This window comes from Rhodamnia argentea, chromosome 6, assembly GCF_020921035.1.
Source record: "Rhodamnia argentea isolate NSW1041297 chromosome 6, ASM2092103v1, whole genome shotgun sequence".
Taxonomy (NCBI): Eukaryota; Viridiplantae; Streptophyta; class Magnoliopsida; order Myrtales; family Myrtaceae; genus Rhodamnia; species Rhodamnia argentea.
The window spans coordinates 30,828,968-30,847,292 of NC_063155.1; the positions used below are offsets into that span (position 1 = coordinate 30,828,968).

At 39.1% G+C, this 18,325-nt stretch overlaps 2 protein-coding genes across 6 annotated transcripts; one reads left to right on the top strand and one right to left on the bottom strand.

Annotated features, from left to right (window-relative positions):
- The first annotated feature begins 5,285 nt into the window (after positions 1-5,285).
- Positions 5,286-8,922, top strand: LOC115745943 (palmitoyltransferase ZDHHC12-like). Of its 5 annotated transcripts, none has more exons than XR_007198883.1 (11): positions 5,286-5,557; positions 5,668-5,802; positions 6,309-6,375; positions 6,472-6,598; positions 6,782-6,878; positions 7,013-7,096; positions 7,522-7,530; positions 7,968-8,027; positions 8,127-8,186; positions 8,291-8,342; positions 8,445-8,525. XR_007198883.1 is itself a non-coding variant. In XM_030681584.2 (11 exons), exons 1-11 carry the CDS (start codon positions 5,398-5,400, stop codon positions 8,522-8,524), a joined length of 969 nt encoding a protein of 322 aa, XP_030537444.1. In that variant the 5' UTR covers positions 5,286-5,397; the 3' UTR covers positions 8,525-8,922. The 5 variants fall into 5 exon arrangements, 4 of the variants coding, with proteins under 4 accessions (XP_030537444.1, XP_048137080.1, XP_048137082.1 ...); XM_030681584.2 differs by lacking the exon at positions 7,522-7,530 and adding an exon at positions 7,824-7,864 and having other exon boundaries at positions 7,966-8,031; positions 8,445-8,922; XM_048281123.1 differs by lacking the exon at positions 7,522-7,530 and adding an exon at positions 7,824-7,864 and having other exon boundaries at positions 6,511-6,598; positions 7,966-8,031; positions 8,445-8,922.
- Positions 8,923-9,018: 96 nt separating this feature from the next.
- Positions 9,019-9,768, bottom strand: LOC115745947 (17.4 kDa class I heat shock protein-like). The gene has a single exon (XM_030681592.2). It carries the CDS (start codon positions 9,681-9,683, stop codon positions 9,207-9,209), a length of 477 nt encoding a protein of 158 aa, XP_030537452.2. The 5' UTR covers positions 9,684-9,768; the 3' UTR covers positions 9,019-9,206.
- Between the last annotated feature and the right edge of the window lie 8,557 nt (positions 9,769-18,325).

The window sequence follows — 18,325 nt, forward strand, 5'->3', positions numbered from 1 at the left end:
CCCTACCCTAGCAAGGGTCACCTTTGGGTGGGGCGAGGCCGTCCCTCGCGGCAGTCAAGGGCGGGCTCGCCTTGATGGCTAGAGACCTCGCTTGGGCGGGATGAGGCCTCTCCAGTAGCCATCGAGGGCAACCTCACCTCAACGAGTCCAAGCAAGGCCACTCATCCCTCGTCGGTGATCTCGGTGGGCCATCATGAGACCGATCACCATCGAATATGAACGGAAAGAAAAAAAATATAAAAAGGAAATTTTTTAAAACAATGACGAAAATGCCATTGGCCAAGCCCTTCTTTGAAACAAATAGGGCACTTTGGACCCTTATTTGAAACAAGATCTACTTCATGCCCTTATTTAAAAACTTTCCCTATTTTTATTACATTTCATTTAAAAAAGATATACATAACTTCAAAATAAAATTAATCACAAAGCATTACAATATAGTGCAAATCTAAAAAGTAAATTAATTTGGTATATTTTATAGCAGCCCCTTCCTTCCATAAGAAGAGATTTTTCAAATCATCATAACACAATCTGCGATCCATCATTGTTGAATCATCATTAGTGATGAGCACATGCCGAAATCTTTATCTATAATGACTACGGCTTTACCAAAGGGAATAGTACATTTTTAGTGCCAAAAGTTGTGTATGAAAATTACTTTGGTGTCAAAAGTTTCAATCGGATCACTTAAGTGCCAAGTATTTTTAAAAATGATCATTTCGGTGCCAAGTTCGATTTGCTTAGCCGAAAATCCGACGTGACATTATTTTATTATTATTTGAAGGCGACGTGGCTCCTACGATGTCTAGTCAACAATTAAAAAAGGTAAAAATTTAAAAAATACTAAAAATAAAGATACAAACTTAATTAGTTTACAAAAATAAAAAATATAAATTATTTTTTCAAAATAATTTGTAAAATTAGTTTAAAAATTAACAAAAAAAGTAAAAACTAAAAAAAAAGATGAACTTTTACAGGCGGCAAGGCATGGCCAGTGAGGGTCACCAACAATGGTCGATGGTTGTGAGGCATGGTAGGGGGGGGTCGCTGAGCCCCTTTGGCCATGCCCCATCACTGCCAGCCATTGCCGGCGATGGTGAGGGCTTAAGCCTGGTTCTCTACTTAGAATTTTTTTTTTAAGTTTAAGTTTTTTGTTAAATTTTTTAGCTTATTTTTAATTTTATTTTAAATAAAGTTTTGTATTTTAAATGAATTTAATTTTTAGCTAATTTTTAAATTTGAATTTGATTTATTTTAATTTATTTTAAAGTGCAAAGGTCCACGTGGCGGCCCAAGTGGATTTATTTTTTAACGTCATTTTTTATTAAAAAATAATTATTAATGATATGTTGTAATTTTGGCCGGAAATTCTTGTCGGATGCACTAAAGTGATCTTATTGAAACTTTTGACACCAAAATGATATTCATACATAATTTTTGACGTTAGAAGTGTAATTTTTCCCTTTGTCAAAAGGTGGTGCGTGATCATATTTGGCGTGCCCAACACCATAACCATATAGAGACAACAACAACAATATCAATAGGTTGAAAAGACACAAATAATATCATGTAAATTTCAAATCTATATATCTAAGTCATAATAGAATAGTTCTCAAATCTAGAACAAACTTAAATAGGGAGAAAAGAGTTGCACAGATATAGTTGATCAGAATATTTTCAAATAAACTCATCGTCGAAGGCGGAGAAGAATTTTAGAGATTTGCATAGCGCTCGACCGATATCCACGAAATCAACCCCAAAAAAAAAAAAAGCGTCGAAGATTCTTAAACAGCTAAGCAGCTATAATTCAGACGCGAGTGGCCGTACCACGCGTACACGGACTTTAAGCTGGGGAATCGAATATCCACCGTACACGTGGAAATCAGGAAACAAGCGAGACGTCAGATTCCAGACCAACTGGAGTGGGCCATGGCCCATGGGACGTGTTGACTCGTGGCTCACGTTGGCTCTTTGCGGGGAGGTGGTGGTGGATTGATAGCCCCTTCTTTTGGTCTTCGTCCTTCTGACACGGACTCGGAGTCGGCATGACTCGGTCCGAGCGACTCTTAGTGCCAGTCGGCTCGGCTCGGCTCGGCTTGGCTTCTCCCAGTTTAGCCACTTTGGACTTGTAGTCGCTGTACGCCTGTACGGATACGCGAAAGGTGCTGGGAAGAAAACATCACTATTTGCAATCAACATTTTGATTGTTTATATTTAATTTAAAAAATTCATCTACGAGTAAAGTTGTCCATGATCCCGTCCGACACCGTGCCGTCGCGCACCTTACATTTGACTGGCAAATGAACCAGAAAAAGTACGTTAGAACATTATAAATAGAAACTCTTAACTCATTAGTTTCGGACTTATTTGGATAGGTTAACTAAAAATTTCACTAGTCAACAAGGGGATTTACAAATAACCTATTAAACTTATCCTTTGATTTAATTTGTCGATTGTCCAAACTTATAAATTGAATATGCCAATAAAAGTACTTATACCGAAACCAAAAATCGACTAGTCAACACTTTCTATTTCGATTATCAAATATCGGTTCTTGTACAAACACTTTCAACATGACGCTATTTGCAAGTTACTATGTGTATGAAACTGACTCACTAAAAAATGACCAATTTTCACTCGAAAGAGAAAACTCCATCTGTTGCGAAATTACTCCCGTCGAAAATATCCATCTAAGAGGTCTCCCATTGGAGCCGCAGTTGTCGTCAACTTTTATGAGATGGAACGACAAGAAGAAGACGATGCAAGATACTACATCGGACTCATCGGATGGCTCTATCGCAAGCACATGCCGAGATTCGTCCAGATTGGGATTTGCAAGATAAGTTCATGCTTCCTTTGTAGCCGAGATTAGAGCCATTGCTCTACTTCAATTCAAACCTTAAGGCTGCGTTTGGTCGTCGGGATTTACGGTCATGATAGGATTTGATAGGATAAGATAAGAGATCTAGGGATTTGGCCATATCCTCTCCATTGTTTGGTGAACTGCGGATTTAAAGTCGGATATTCTCATATCCTATCATATCCTGCATTTGGTAGAAACCGTATATCAATATAAAAGACATATATGCCCCTACGTGATACTCATGAAATATTCCGATCTTATTACTATAAAAATAACGTTCTCATACACACAAAAAAAAACTTGAAAATATACACATTTTATTAGATTTTCAAATCTCTTTGCAAAAAAAAAAATAATAATAAAATGAAAATAGAAATAAATGAGACAAGAAAGTTGTCATCATTCTAAAAGTTAGCTTTTATATGACGGATAAGAGAAATCCTATTCGACCTTATCCTACCCCCTCCCTTCGGATTTTTTTATCCGGGTTATATCCCCCAATATCCGATATTATACTATCCAGGACACCTACCAAACACGGGATAGGATAAAACATATCATATCCCGAGTTTTATATGGACGACCAAACGCAGCCTAAAACACTTTTGTACCGGAAGTCACGGAGCCTCCGAAGTCAAGTCAGATTGTCTCTATCTAATACGAGCGCTTCTAATGTTAGACTAGCCCATTGTTACAGGGAGGCCAACTTGATGGCGAATTATTTAGCCAAAGCCAATACGAGACGGCCACGGGCCCTTCAAAGAAATCAGCTTTCTCCTCCTCCTCTAGTTCTTTTGGACTTCCTTTGTACCTTTCCCGTGGCGTTTAGCCTAGTTCGAATTCAATAAAAAGTTCTCGGATCTAAAAAAAAAGGGAAAAAACCACCAAAAACCCCGAACTATGCCAACTGTGACACATTTATCCTAAACTTTTTTTTGTGACACCAAAAATCCCAAACTTTTACTCATGTGACAGATTTATCCCAAACTTTTTCTTGTGACATTGAAAACCCTAAACTTATACCCGTGTGACATATTTACCCCAAAATTTTTTTTTGTGACATAAAAAATCCTAAACTTATATTCGTGTGACACATTTACCTCAAAAATTTGAGGTAAATGTGTCACACGAATATAAGTTTGGAGTTTTTAGTGTCACAACAAAAAGTTTGGGGTAAATGTGTCACACGAGCACAAGTTTAGGGTAAATGTGTCACATGCATACAAGTTTAGGGTTTTTTGTGTCACAAAGAAAAATTTGGGGTAAATGTGTCACGGCGGGTATAGTTTAGGGTTTTTGGTGGCTTTTTCCAAAAAAAAAAATATAAGTGTGTTAGAAGCCTTAAAACTAATTACAAAAGTGTAATTAAATTTTAATTAAAAAAATAATTAAATCATAAAACTTGTTAGAAAATGCAATAGATCCTAAGACTTTCAAAAGATGTGCAAACTTATAAATCAAGTCCTTACATCGATTGCTCTTTCTAAAAGTTTTTAGAACTAAATTGCACTTTCCTATTAAGTTTTATAATTTGATTACATCTTTCGAAAGTGTTAGGACTCAATTGCACTCTCATGATGAGTTATAGAGTTTTTAGTGTACTTATCTCAAAAAAGAACTAAACATCAAAATATGCATGGCCGGATTATTTTAACTTTTCAACAAAAAAGGTTACCCCTTTACTCACATTTTTGTCAAAAGTTAAAATATAAATTGAGTGTTTTTTTTTTTTGGAAATTTTCAAAAAAGGCCCATGTCCTTTCATATTCTCAAATAAGGGTTTGAAATTGACATTATTTCAAATAAGAGTGTGAAGTATGTATTGTTTCAAATAAGAGTCGGAAGTGGCCATACTAGTATCAAAAAAGGGCCCGACTCACCATGGATTAGGTACATTTTTGTCGTTTTATTTTATTTTTTTTCTGTATTTTTATTTTTTTCTGTTTTTCAAAAAATAAAAAAAGCAAGGAAGGAGATACATGTGGGAGGGCTGCCCTCCCACATGTATCTCTCCTTTTTTTGTTTTTGTTTTACGTTTACATTTGTACTTTTATTTTAGTTTAGTTAAAAATTAGGTTAAAATTATATTTTGACAAAAATATCCTTAGTTAAAACAGTTATGGCCACTTCAGGCTCTTATTTGAGATAAAAAAAAAGGCACTTTAAACTCTTATTTAAAATGATGATCACTCTAAATTCTTATTTGAGATGACTTGAGGTTCTTATTTGAAATTTTTCCTTTTTTTGGGGGTCAAAATTGAATGTTAGAAAGACGGGGAAATTGATATTATTCGTTTACTCTTTAATACATTAGGAAATCTCGTCTGCCTAAATAAAATTTAATTTGCGGAAGCGCTACAAAAAGGTCTGAAAGCGAGTCTTCTTTTTCCGCTTTCGAGTGAAAAAGGAGAGTCCATCGCTCCTCTGCCTTCCGCAGCTCCACTTCCCTCCCTCACCTCATCCTGTTGAAATGGCGTCCGAGGCGGTCCTGCGCGAGTATTTGCCGGAGCTATGAAGAAGAATCGGAGCAGAAAATGGCTGAGATCGACGACCAGAGGAAGCGCGACACTCGCACGAGCTCAATCGGACGTTGCATCGCTTCCTGCATCTCCGTCTTCCTCACTCAGTTCACCCTCGCTCTGATTCCTCGCTTCCTCTACACCTCTCCACTCCTCATTCAGCTCGCCCTCTCAGGTCTCTCTCTCTCTCTCTCTCTCTCTCTCTCTCTCTCTCTCTCTCTCTCTCTCTCTGTGCATAGTTTGGATTTTGCGAGATGCGATCGCACGCTGGCTTGTCCTGTGCAGCTCTGGTGCTCGTGGTGGTTCTGGGATTGGGAGGGAGGTGCAGGCGAGTTCTAGGAGTCTCTGCATCAGCCCCTGCCTTTGTTGTTCTAAGTATTATATACATATGGGCTATCTATGTGACCGTCGTCAGAGAAGGTGATTTTCTTCTTCCTTTTGTAAAATAAGCAGCTCATGGCTTCGATATGATTTGTATTCTTTAGTTCGATAACTGTTCTACGCCCGTGATCATGCGGGAATCGGAGCAGTGTCCACTGTCCTCCGAGGTATTTCTTCATCCTGCTCGGACTTTGGTCAGCGGCTGGTTAGTATGGTTGAGCAGTGCACAGCACGAGACTCTTCATTACGATTGGCAACGATTGTATCCATCGGGCTGCGAACAGTTTCTCTTAGCTTCTTCTAAATTGATGCTAAGTTCCTTACTAACTGCCTTTTTGTTGGAGTGTGATTCGGTGCTTCCAATAGAGTAGCGTTGTTTGGCTGACAAGTCAAACAAATATGGATCAAATACTCTCTTTTTATCCAAGGATAGGTGTTTTAGTTCGTATTGTCCAATCATTTATCATGGATTTCCTGCAATATAATCAGGTAGGAACTTAAAGAACACGACATCCTGGCTCATCGTTGTTTACTTTCCATCGCAGCGATTCCACTGTTCAGGGATATTTTGTTCCATGGAGAAGTTGCCATGCTTATAATTGGCTTTTGCAGGTTGGTTTTGCATTCCTCCAGCTTTTGAGTTTTTACGTGCTTAAATCCATTGATTCTGACCTGTTTTTATTTACACGCTTTTGCTGATATCTGTGGTGACCGGTTCCATGCTGATGATCGCGCCTACAATTACAGTATTTTTAAGAGAGATCCTGGTCGTGTAACACCTGGACCTTCCTTATCAAGCGAACTTTGTGAAGGATCCATCTCTGAAGTCAGTGAGGTACTGAAAATTGGGAATTCACTAAACATGTGATTATACTTGGTTGCGGTCTATTTTTTCTAATTTACTCATTCCATCCATTACTTAGCAGTAGCACATGATCAATTAAATGGCAATCCCATACGTGCAGAGGACTTAAAGTTTCGTTTGTTCAAATGTTGTCTGCCCTGTCTTCTTTTTCAGACTATCTCTTTGATGGGAAGAGTAAGATATTGTAGAAGTTGCGAGGCATATATCAAAGGGTTTGACCACCATTGCCCTGCGTTTGGAAATTGTATAGGTAATATAAGCTCCACTTGGCAACTGAACTTTCAAGAGACTCCTTGATACAATTACTTAATAATTCATCATTCTTACTTGTAATCATGAAGCACGTTTCCTCAGCATCACATTGGTGTTGGCATTACTATGCAGGTCAGAATAACTATCTCCTTTTCATGGCTCTTTTGGCTGGATTTCTTATCACCGAGTCTTCTTTTGTGGCCTGCTCATCTAAGTGTAAGTTTGGCTTATGCTGCCTGACTCTATCCAACTCTTTATGAACATTAAATTATCACTGGGACATTCCCCCCTGGAGTTTGAGCAGAGGTTAGAATGATTATGCAGGTGAGGTGAGCCTAGATTACAAAAGAAAACCTTTGATATTAGACCAAAATATATAGCCTTAAATTTCCCAAGCTAATCATTTGCATCTGTGTATCTGCCAGTGCTACTCCCTATAACTGCTGGTACTGCTCGTTATTTGGCAGAATCTTTATCTGCAGATTAATTGATGAACAGACGGAGAAATTGGTCATTTAATGCTGAGATAGTCTTAAATGAATTAGGGTACGTGAGGAGGCATCCATGTTCATCCAATCAAGGTTTAATCAATGTATAGGTTCCTGAAGGACAATTGTTACTTTTCTGTTTGGATGTTAGAGATTGGATAGGTGACCCAGCACACAGTATTTACTCATGTTGGAAATGCTCCAAAGCTGTGATCAGTGTGTAGGACAATTAGAAGTTAACTGCTGTGTACATTCTAAGAATTGAATAAATAGTTCTGCATGCTGTTTTCGCTACCTTTGGTCAAAGAGCAAAGGTCGTTCCTCTTTTTCACCTTTCAGGCTTGGAGCTGATCATTATCTCCACTATTGATGCTTTGCGTGTTAGAAATGATTCATCTTCCGGCCTTTCACACATTCTTTTTTCCTGTCTTGTGCACGTGTCTGCTGACTGTCAGTTGCTTCTAAATCTTCAATTCTGTACCAAACTGGATTGGAGGTTAGTAATTGCAGTTTGAGCATCATTTGAAGTATATAAAGTCTGATGGGGTCGTCAAATGACCTAGTGATCTTCTAAAACCATCTTTTTTATGGCTTCAGAGTAGTATTGCTGCAGACTTGGTCATTGGTGGATTGCTGTTTTCTCTGCTCCAATTGCTATGGCAGGTCTTACTTTTTGCTTGTGTATGAGTTTCTTATCAGTTACTTCTTGTAACATATAATGGTACTTTGCAAGCATATATTGTGTTTGTGTTGTGCAGGGTATATTTTTCATGTGGCACATATACTGCATATGTTTCAACATTAGAACTGATGAGTGGGTAAGTGCACAATCAGTTGGGCACCTTCCTTTGAACATATATTTTTCTGTTTTAAACTTTGGGTGAATTCTGTAGTACCCATCATCCTGCATGCATCTTTTCAGATAAACTGGAAGAAGTATCCAGAGTTTCAACACCAAGTTAAATCTGAACAAGGTAAATTTACTTGCGCTTTTCTTATTCCGTCAGCTCGATGGTTCTTCCAAAATTTTTAGATTCTTTGTCTGTCTTTAACTGTTTCGTCATTTGCTTATCTAGGGCAAAGTTCCACTAGTTTGACGTTCCGGAATCCATATGATAAGGGCATCCTGGGGAACATTAGAGATTTCCTGTCATAAATGAACAGATAACCTATGCTTCTGCTAACGCTGGAAGCACAGCAACGTGAGTGACCTGAATTTGTTGCTCTTACTGCAATTCTGATACATAAGGAGCTGTGCCTGCTTATAACGGATGCTATCACTGACCTTTTGGGATTGTATGGTGAAAGGATCACGGTTCACCTTCTGATCTCTCAGATCATGTAGTATAGGGGTGAAGTAAATTTGCGCTCTTCTGGAGTTTTGGTGGTAGCTTATCTATTTAGAAGTGCTGAAGCAAGAAGGAAGAGCTGATGCGGAGATTTTTTGCTCTCTTGATTAAGGTCGGACCCATTTAAATACGACCTTTAGAATTGTAAGCTGAAGACAAGAAAAGATTCTTCCAACAATACTCTAAAAATATAGAACCTCCTTTTTCATTTTTCCCCTTTTTCCATTTACCTTGTCTGTTTTACTGAGCTTGCATATTTGCATTGATACTACATAACCGAAAAAGATATGAGGACTTTTCTTAAGAACTTGAACGATTCAGCTTACATTATTTTCACCAAAAAAGTGATAGCTGATTACATATTTTGGCATTTTCTAAAACACAAAAGCACACGACGACACAAACAAAGGCAAATCATTTATTCACAACTCATAGAGTTGTATTCTTGGCATTGCATATTGCATAGCACTATCACAACAGACTCCAGGATTAACCAGAGATATCAATGGCCTTCATCTCCGGCTTCTTCTCCTCTTCCTTGGGCACAGTCACAGTGAGCACCCCATTCTCCATGCTTGCCTTGATCTGGTCCATCTTTGCATTCTCCGGGAGGCGGAACCGCCTCATGAACTTCCCACTGCTCCTCTCAACCCGGTGCCACTTATCATTCTTCTCCTCCTTTTCCTTGCTTCTTTCCCCGCTGATCTGAAGGATTCTCCCCTCTTCCACCTCAACTTTCACTTCTTCCTTCTTCAGCCCCGGGACATCCGCTTTGAGCACATGGGCCTCTGGAGTTTCTTTCCAATCAATTCGCGCGTTCGCGAATGCTGAAGTTTCACGAGCTGAGGCGGGCACATTGGTGAGTGAGGAGGTGACGAAGCCATCAAAAGGGTCCCAAATGTCTAGAGAGAATGGGTCGAAGACGTCGGTTCGGCGGCCTCCAAAGATGCTGGGAATGAGCGACATTGTGATCACTGATCGGAGAACTCGGGCAAAGCGAGATGATTTTGCAATGTTGAGTAGACGTTGTAGGTTGATTCCTGGTGAGAGCCGAGCAAAGATGGGGCTTATATATAGAGCTGGAAAGACTATTCTGGGTCTCGTTGGAAAGAGGAAAAGAGATAGTGGAGAACTCTGGCGTCTTCAAGTCGCTTCTTCTGTCGCCTAATTAAAAAAAATAAAGTAGTGCTAATTGTGGACCCTCAGACTCTCAAACCTTCCACCATATTCTCGATGCATCTTTCCTTTCCTAGTGCTGATCCAGTTCGAGTAAGACATTGTGCACGGGACCTGGACAAATACTCTTATGTACTCTGTTGCTTATTTCTTATTTCTAGGGATATTGACACAAATTATCTTTAAATTTTGGCTCAACGTGCAATGTGATTTCAATTCCTCAATTTTTAAATTGTTCAATGTGGTCTATCCTTGAATTATTAATTTATTCAATGTGATCTTTGAACTTTTAATACATATTCAATGTAATTCTGAACTATATGAAAATGTTCAACGTTGTCCTTTCATTAATTTTAAATCGGGGACAACACTGAACATGTTTTTTTTTGGTCGAAAACATTAAACATGTTCATATAGTCCACACTACATAAATAAAAAGTTAAGAAATCATATTACAAATTGGGCCAAAGTTCAAGGATTACATTGGATAAATAAAAAATTCAAGGATGACATTGCATATTAGGTCAAAAATCATGATCGTTTGTGTCATTTGCCCTTATTTCTAATCATTTATTTACTATAGCTGAAGGCATTGATTTCCTCATATGAGTCTCAGACGATATGTATGGTTGGATCACTTGTTATCCGGTTATTTGCTGCTTTTGGCAAATCGCAAGTACTGTTGCCACTTTACAAATGGTGAAATGCGGAAGTTAAGTCTAAAGATGTTATGATCAATCGGAGAGTGGAATGCCAATTCGGAATTCAAATTGGTGGCTTGCAAGCAATATCGCTGCAGACAAAATCTATATGTAGTAATTTCCTAACATAAACGAAGAATTCACGTTTATTCTAACTTTACAGGTTTTTATCTCTGCCCCAAATTCTTTCATAAGATACGAAGTTCGAAATTCTTCTATAAGATACGAAGTTAAGAAACCTTTACGTTCTGTTCTTTCACAAATGAAACTGTTCTTCTTGGTCTTGTTGTTGATTGCATCGGAGCATGAGGCGACGATATTGATGTTGCCTAGAAAAAACCCAAAAACATGCGACCCTTCTGGTAACTCAATTGGGCCTAGTAACCAATAGGCCCCGAAAAAAAATGGATCAATGGTTGGTTTGGGGTCAGCGTCAGGCCTTAAATCTTTTCTCGAGCCTAATTAATACCGATTATGTTCCCTTTGACTGCTCTAAGTAGGTCTACTCTCTCTCTCTCTCTCTCTCTCTCTCTCGATCTCGATCTCGATCTCGTTCTTGAACAGATCGAACCGAATTTGGAACATGTTTCGTAGAGCCTTTTAAAAACCCTACTTTTTCTCGACATCTTTTCTCTATTTTTCTCTTTTTCTCTGTCCTCTCCGGACTCAGTCAGACACTTTACGACTATCTCTCTTGCTCGCAACTCACCCTCCTCCTCGCTCGCTCGCGGCTCGCCCTATCTCATTTGAGCCTCACAACCCTCGCTTGTTCTTGACTCACCTTTGCTCTCTTACCCTCGTTCATCTTTTACCTAGAGCTATATATAACTTTGATGTAACAAATGAAACCGAAACAAAAGAAAATAAGCTTTTTGGTAGACTCTGGAAATGAAAAAACGAAATAACTTCCAAGGTCGATTTCAAGGCAAACATGGTATGTTGCAGGTTCCAAAGATAGGGAACCGCTTCTAACATAGTAGGTTCTGATCTGGAATTTATCCACTTTGAAATCGATCACCCCAAGCTAAGCGAACGAGCAAACCACTTTTTGTTGAGTTCAGATTTTACCCTCGGATCTTTTCAGGCTTTGTCAGATTTAATACAGTACTTTGATGAGCTGCTGCTAAAAGCTCCATGAACATGGATTGAAAAGAGAAGTTCCAGCCGCACAACCTTTGGTAGTTTTGCGACGGGACTTATAGAAACCCAACAAAACCTAAGAAAGCGATCTGACTCACCAATTATTGGAGCATCTGGCTATTATCTTAATGGTTTCTCTTCGCGGAAACGTACTCAACAATCGCTTCTCATAGCTGCAATCAGCACGCAATCTTGTATTTTTCGCATAAAATGGCTGCGTGAGGGTCGGACAATGGAGATTCCACAACGAATCTCTGAATCATAGTAAAGATTCCACGTAAAAAAGACAAAAAAGATGCGTATCTAAGCTGAATCGTCGTGACAAGCACTCGTGAGATTTCTAATCTGTCACTCCAACCGTCGGGTCCATTCTTCTCTCGCCGCCATGAACAATCCATCGCTGCAACTTCCATGGACGCCCCCATTTCCTTTCGCACTCTTCTTTGCCTCAACTCGTTTCGGGCAATTACTGTCAACTACATCTGTTCAGAATCACGAAGAGCCAGCAAAATTATGGCGCGCGCGAAGCTTATCATTCGGTTCGTAAATATGTACCAATTCAAGCTGCCAGTATTGATTCAGCCAACCGAGTTCTTTGGAGCTCACTTAATGCACGCGTACAAGTTAGCGCCGAGTTTCCTAATTACCCACTGGTGAGCTTTACCTGTCCCATGCTTGGTTTGGTTGGATCGTTTCGGTCGTGTACTAAAGAGCAACAACGCTCAAAGCTTAATTCGCACTCTTTGGTGTAAGAACGCACTCGGGGCTTCCTACGTCTCTTTCATCAGTCGATTCATCGACGTAAGGTAAGCTCTTGCTTGAAGGAATATGTTGATGACCCCCACTTTTAAGCGAAGCTCGCGTAGTTAATCATAAATTCCGCCGTCTGGCTATCTCGAAATGGAATCGGTTGCGTCTTCAATCTCTAGCTTCGCCATGCGAGGGAACTCTGGAAGTTTGCCTCTCCAGTTTGATTCTCAAAGAAATCGATTCAGAACCGTCTTATGAGAAGGAGAGAAAAGGAACAGCTTTTAGATTTCAGGCAAAAGATCATCCAGTTCAGTAAATTGAGCAGAGACCGGATAAAACGGCTCAACTTGACGTAGCTCATTAGAATGGTAAAGTACAAAATTGTTCCACAAAATAACGTAATCTGTTAAACACTATGTCGGATCATTTTCAAATGGTGCTTGAACACGGCTTGTCTATTTTAATTGGTACTGAGGATTAGGTGGGTTCCTTCGTTCAGTGAAATTAATAGGGGTGATTATATCATTAGGTGAATGTGAAAGATCTGAGGTTTAATAAACTTACGGTCAAGTTTTTATTCCTGTGCTCTTTCGGATGCCATAAGCAACTATGAACCTGCACGGAGCAGGTTGGCCCATGATGGCGTCACGGGCGTTGGGAAGAAAGATCGAATTCAATGGCTTTGTTGGGATTTGGTTCAACCAAGTTTTAACATGAAAAGAGTGTTTTGTAATTATCTTAGGAATGGTAAGATTCAAACACATATAATAGGGCAAAAGTACCAAAAAATACCTAAACGTATTGTATCGGTACCAATTCAATATATTTGGCTAATTGAGGCCAAAAATCACTTATGTGGACGTCGATTATTCTACAATCTACATGACATGAGCGACATCGACGTGGATATTTTTTAATAATCTTTTTAAATTTATTTTTCCTTTTTGTCCTTTCCCTTTTCTGTTTGCCGGTGAACCGGCTATCCGCTAGGCCATGACGAGCCTCGTCTTGGCCTAGGCGAGGCCGCCCTCACTGGGGCGAGGGTTGGCCTTGTCGGCCATGGCCTATGGTCGATGGCCGATCGTCGGCAAAAAGAAAAGGGAAAGGAAACATAAGAAAATGAGAAAAAAAAAAGATATTAAAAATTATCAAGGTCAATGGTTGCGATATCATGTAGGACGGTTGGTGTTCACGTCGGCAATTTCCGACCTAAATCGACTGAATGGAATGAATTAGTACCAAGGCAAAAAGGTTTAGGACTAAATTGGTTCAATTGAAGTGATTATGACTTTTCAGTCAAAAAATGATTATGAGTAAATTGGTACCAATCCAATAAATTTATAACTCCTTTTATGATTTTCCTTATATGATAGCCATGACCCAGGCAAGGTAGATCGAACATCACATCACCTTTGCTTTTTACAAATGCAATGTCAGACTGCAAAATTTACGACGCACTAGAAGAATAGATCGTCAAACTAGATTTTTCGTTGGTGACGTGTAATTTTCCTTGCCATGCCTGGTAGTCAGAGTGTCGGAATCCCACAAATAATTGAACATGGAAAAGCTATGATATCCTTAAAGCCACAATATCTACTTAGATATCTAACCCGTAGAAGTAGACATGTTATAAGCTAGCTAATTATATAATTAGAGGACGTAATTCAGGCCAAATTAGAACCGTAACCCCTAACATGTTTGATCATCAATCAAACAAACATAAGAGGCTTTGAAGACTATAGCACAAGCCAAAAGGAAATGACTTGCCTACCAAAGCATTTAACTTGTTTGATATGAGTTTGTCCATCGAAAGATTATCCAAAAAATCATAAACTTATTATAGATCGGCCAATTCAGTCTCAAACCTTTCAATTATTCTAATTTAATCATGAACATTTTGATGATTTGACAATTTAATCATTCCGAAAATCGTTGATATGGTAATCTAACCTGTTTAAAATGTGCAAATTTGAAAATTTTCGAGTAGTTCTGAAAATTGTTAAGAGGAAATGGAGATGGGCGACCTATCTCAACATTAGCCCACTCGATCCTATTACTAGTAGTTTTGCTCGGTGAACCATTTTGAACATGACATCCTTACAAGACCGCTCTCATTTCATATTCGTGATTGTGCAATATTGCATATTGCCATAATAGTTCATATTATCTATTGGGGCCGATAGCATCTCTCATTTCTAAGGAAAATGATCGACATGTAGTTAAAAAGTCGCAAGTGGAAACTACTTAAGTTAGACACGATTAGAAGATTGCCCATCACGTTAGGTGTATTTTACATTAACTCCATTACATGGAGCTCGGAATAACTTTGATTCTCTTTCTCGAAATGGATAGGATACTCAATCTAATTTACCTTTGATACATTGAGATCTACGATCCCTTTGAGAACGGGGATTTTCCATCATCAGAGCTTGATGGGCTCTAGACACACATGCTTGCGAAATAGGATGACCAACCCCACCTTGGGGTTGATCCGGAGGTGAACACGTTCGGTGCTTTCGCCCGATGGTTGAAGGTTCCAATCCTGCCTAGAGCGAACTCAGTTTTAAGTAGGAAGCCAAGTCGTTGACTTGCTATGCTAGTTTTCCTCAGTGTAGCTAGCTAGTTACGGTCTTGCCCCTCGATTATTAACCGAAAAGAGAAGAATGATGTGACCAAAGGAGGGAGAAAAGAAAAAATATCCCCATCAGGGACCTACCAAATAGCTTCCAAGGTATTCTCTCTCTTGATGTCGATCGCAAGTTCACGTCGCGTCATGATTTGTTGGGGGAAATCTGCCACAACCCTGCAGCGCAGACACAGCATACAATGGCTGAACCAAAACCTAGGGGCTTCCAAAAAACATCTGTACTTATAATGATAATCACCATACCTAACCTAAGTTCACAGTGTCGGTTTAAGACTATAAGAGATATCTTAAATATCTTCTAGAGATATTCATGATATTTTCTCTAATTTTCTATCTTTATTTTGAGTATGCATTTCTGGTTCGATTTCTTTTTATTTCATTAAACAGTCTTCTAATAAAGCCTGTAAAGGAGCTCTTCATGTGTGTGTATATATATATTGAAATTTACGGAAATTTTTAATTTTTTTTTTCTGCATTATTCTCAACTAAGACGTTCCATTCGTAATGTCCGAGCATTAGGACAACCCTTTTCTTTTGATGCATGACTTAGATAGTTACACTTGCAACAAAAGGAAACTCCTAAAAGACGCTCTTCTGGATTTTAGTGGCAGTCTTGACTCCGTTGGGTGAGTACGAGATTCTCATTTTCATGTCAAAACCCTAGCAGAAACTCTTTTATGTTCTTAAATTAACCTATCAAGGGCAAAACTCTTATGATCTTCTGTAACATTTATACACAACAGTACAGCACTGCCACCAACACCCTAGTGAAATTGTCTAGTCTAGCCTCGATTGACCCGTACGTGGTCTGAATCCCCCTGCGTTTATCTAGGAATAAAAACTGAGAAGAAAATTAAAGCGATATGAAATAAAATTAAAGAATAATTATACACCAAGTTCAAGTTCTTCCTGCAGTCGCATGACCAGCAAAAATATTCACACGAATTCACCTAAGCACCGTCGTATGGCATTCACTCCACTCTTACGATTTTCACTTTCCCATTAATCGGCGAAAACGCTTATTAACAGATAGAGTAATGTTTCCAAAGCATGTGGGACTTGGTTTAACGTACCATAGATCCGGCGAAATGGCGAAGCGCCCGCTCATTACAATAGGATTGATTGCAAATTGATCTTCCGAGTTAGATCTTAAACGGTGCTGACTAAAGTATGAGTCAACATGTACGTAAGGAAATCGAAGATGTGATTTTAAATGACGCGACACAAAAAAAGTAATACGATAACACGAGAAGTTAACTATAAGCCGTCTTCCTTGTATTCAAGTCATGATATGCACGCAAGGAAGCCCGAGACGTGATTTTAAAGAACAAAACACAAAAAAGTAACGGAGTAACACGGGGAAGCCAAATGTGAACCGTCTTCTCTTTATTAAAGACAAAAGACGGAAGGTGAAATGACAGTACAACAAAGATAAATTCCCAAGCGAAAGCGCTTTGCTTGGACAATAACGCTTGAAGGCGATTCTCCAGAAAAGCCGGTAGACATATTTACTTGCTCGACAAATTTTCAAGTTTGTTCAAAAAACAGGGGAAGGAGATGAAAAAGAAAAAGGGTACGAGGTGTTTGGCTTGTCCGGAAAAGGCATTTTTGACCCCCAGAAAGCGCCAACTAATTACCAAGATCGCCAAATTTTAAGTTTTGAGATTTTGTGCTTTTGCTTTGCTTGTGGTATGATTCCAACCCAATGGCTTATTAAACCCATTTCCCACTTCCTTTTCGACATGTTTTTCCTCTGTCGGCCGGCTTCCTCAGCACCTCCCATGTACTGGTACTCTGTTTTTAACTTATCTCCCGCGGTCAACTCCAAGCCAGCCACCCATGTGAACTGCTGTTGCGCAGGGGCCAAAATAATGTCTGGGTACAAGAATTTATCCGCCGATACAAGACTAATGTACCGAGCGATGAGGTAGATCGTAAAGAAGTTGCTGATGAGAGAACTGCTTTTGAACGTCCGACTGGTCGTAACGTTTTGTGTATCGTATTCGCATAGCGTTGGAATAAGTTTACTAGTTCTTCGATTTATGTTCGATTTATGACATCATTCTGTCTATGAAATTTCTATGATATCAAGGTAATTTACTAATTCCTAAACTCTTGTTCAACGTGCGCAAGGTAAAAAAACATGAACTTGGGTCATTTGGAGGAGGTGAAATTTGAGGTGCCGCCAAGAGCTTTGACATGTAAGCCCACGGGTCACCCCTTAGCAGCCGCCGCCGCTGCCGCCGTCATTGTCACCTCCATCTGAGGTGGAAGTCTTCCAAACGGCGGGTCCTCATTGGTCAATCAAACATCAAAAAAAAAAAAAAAAACAGGGGTTCAAATTTAAATAAAGGAATTAAATTCTTACTATGGCAAGAGTTAGCAAAATACCATTTCTACCCCTCCCACCGGCGGATGCCCCGAATGAAATCGCGGGGAGGACTTTTAAGCCCCTCATGCACAATTTATACGGTCCGCCCGCCTACTAATCAACTAATTAATAGAATATCTAAAGAGATACATCGGCACGTGTGGTCTAAGAAGATTAAGGAATAGAGGAAGAGATCCCATGGAGTGAAGAATAAGATGATGGGACTATAGGACTACCTTAATATTATTATTTTTTGGTCTAAAATGGAAGGAGTACTTTAGTTTCTTTTATCTTGGCCGTGTATAGAGATGATCCGATGATAAAAGCATTACAATTAAATGCCAAATGGCAGGAAATAGTAAGGATAAATTTAGCATAAAACTTTGTAGGATGCTACCAATTAGATTGTATTTGTTTCGCGGAAGATGAATAATTTCAAAGTCATTGTCCTCAAAATGTTCGCTTGTGTAGCTTGAAACAGCTAATGGAAAATTGTTTTCTTCGTCTAAAAATCAGGATATTAAAAAGGATATTTTTCAAATCATAAATCCTTTGCGAAACAAGCCGTTTAAGGGTAAAAGCATATAATACGAGAGACAAACAAGGGGACTGGAAAAGATATGCATCTAGATCTCCCGATCCGATGACATGAAATATTAACACAAAAGATTTCACGGGATTTCGCCGACCGTTTAATATTAGAATATTTCCACCGAAAACGGTGCGAATGCTCATTTTATTATCAATTTCTATCGGAGGGAAAAAAAGGATGAGCCGAGGCTAGAATGTGATTTTCATTCCAACCCTACCGAAATATTTTCGG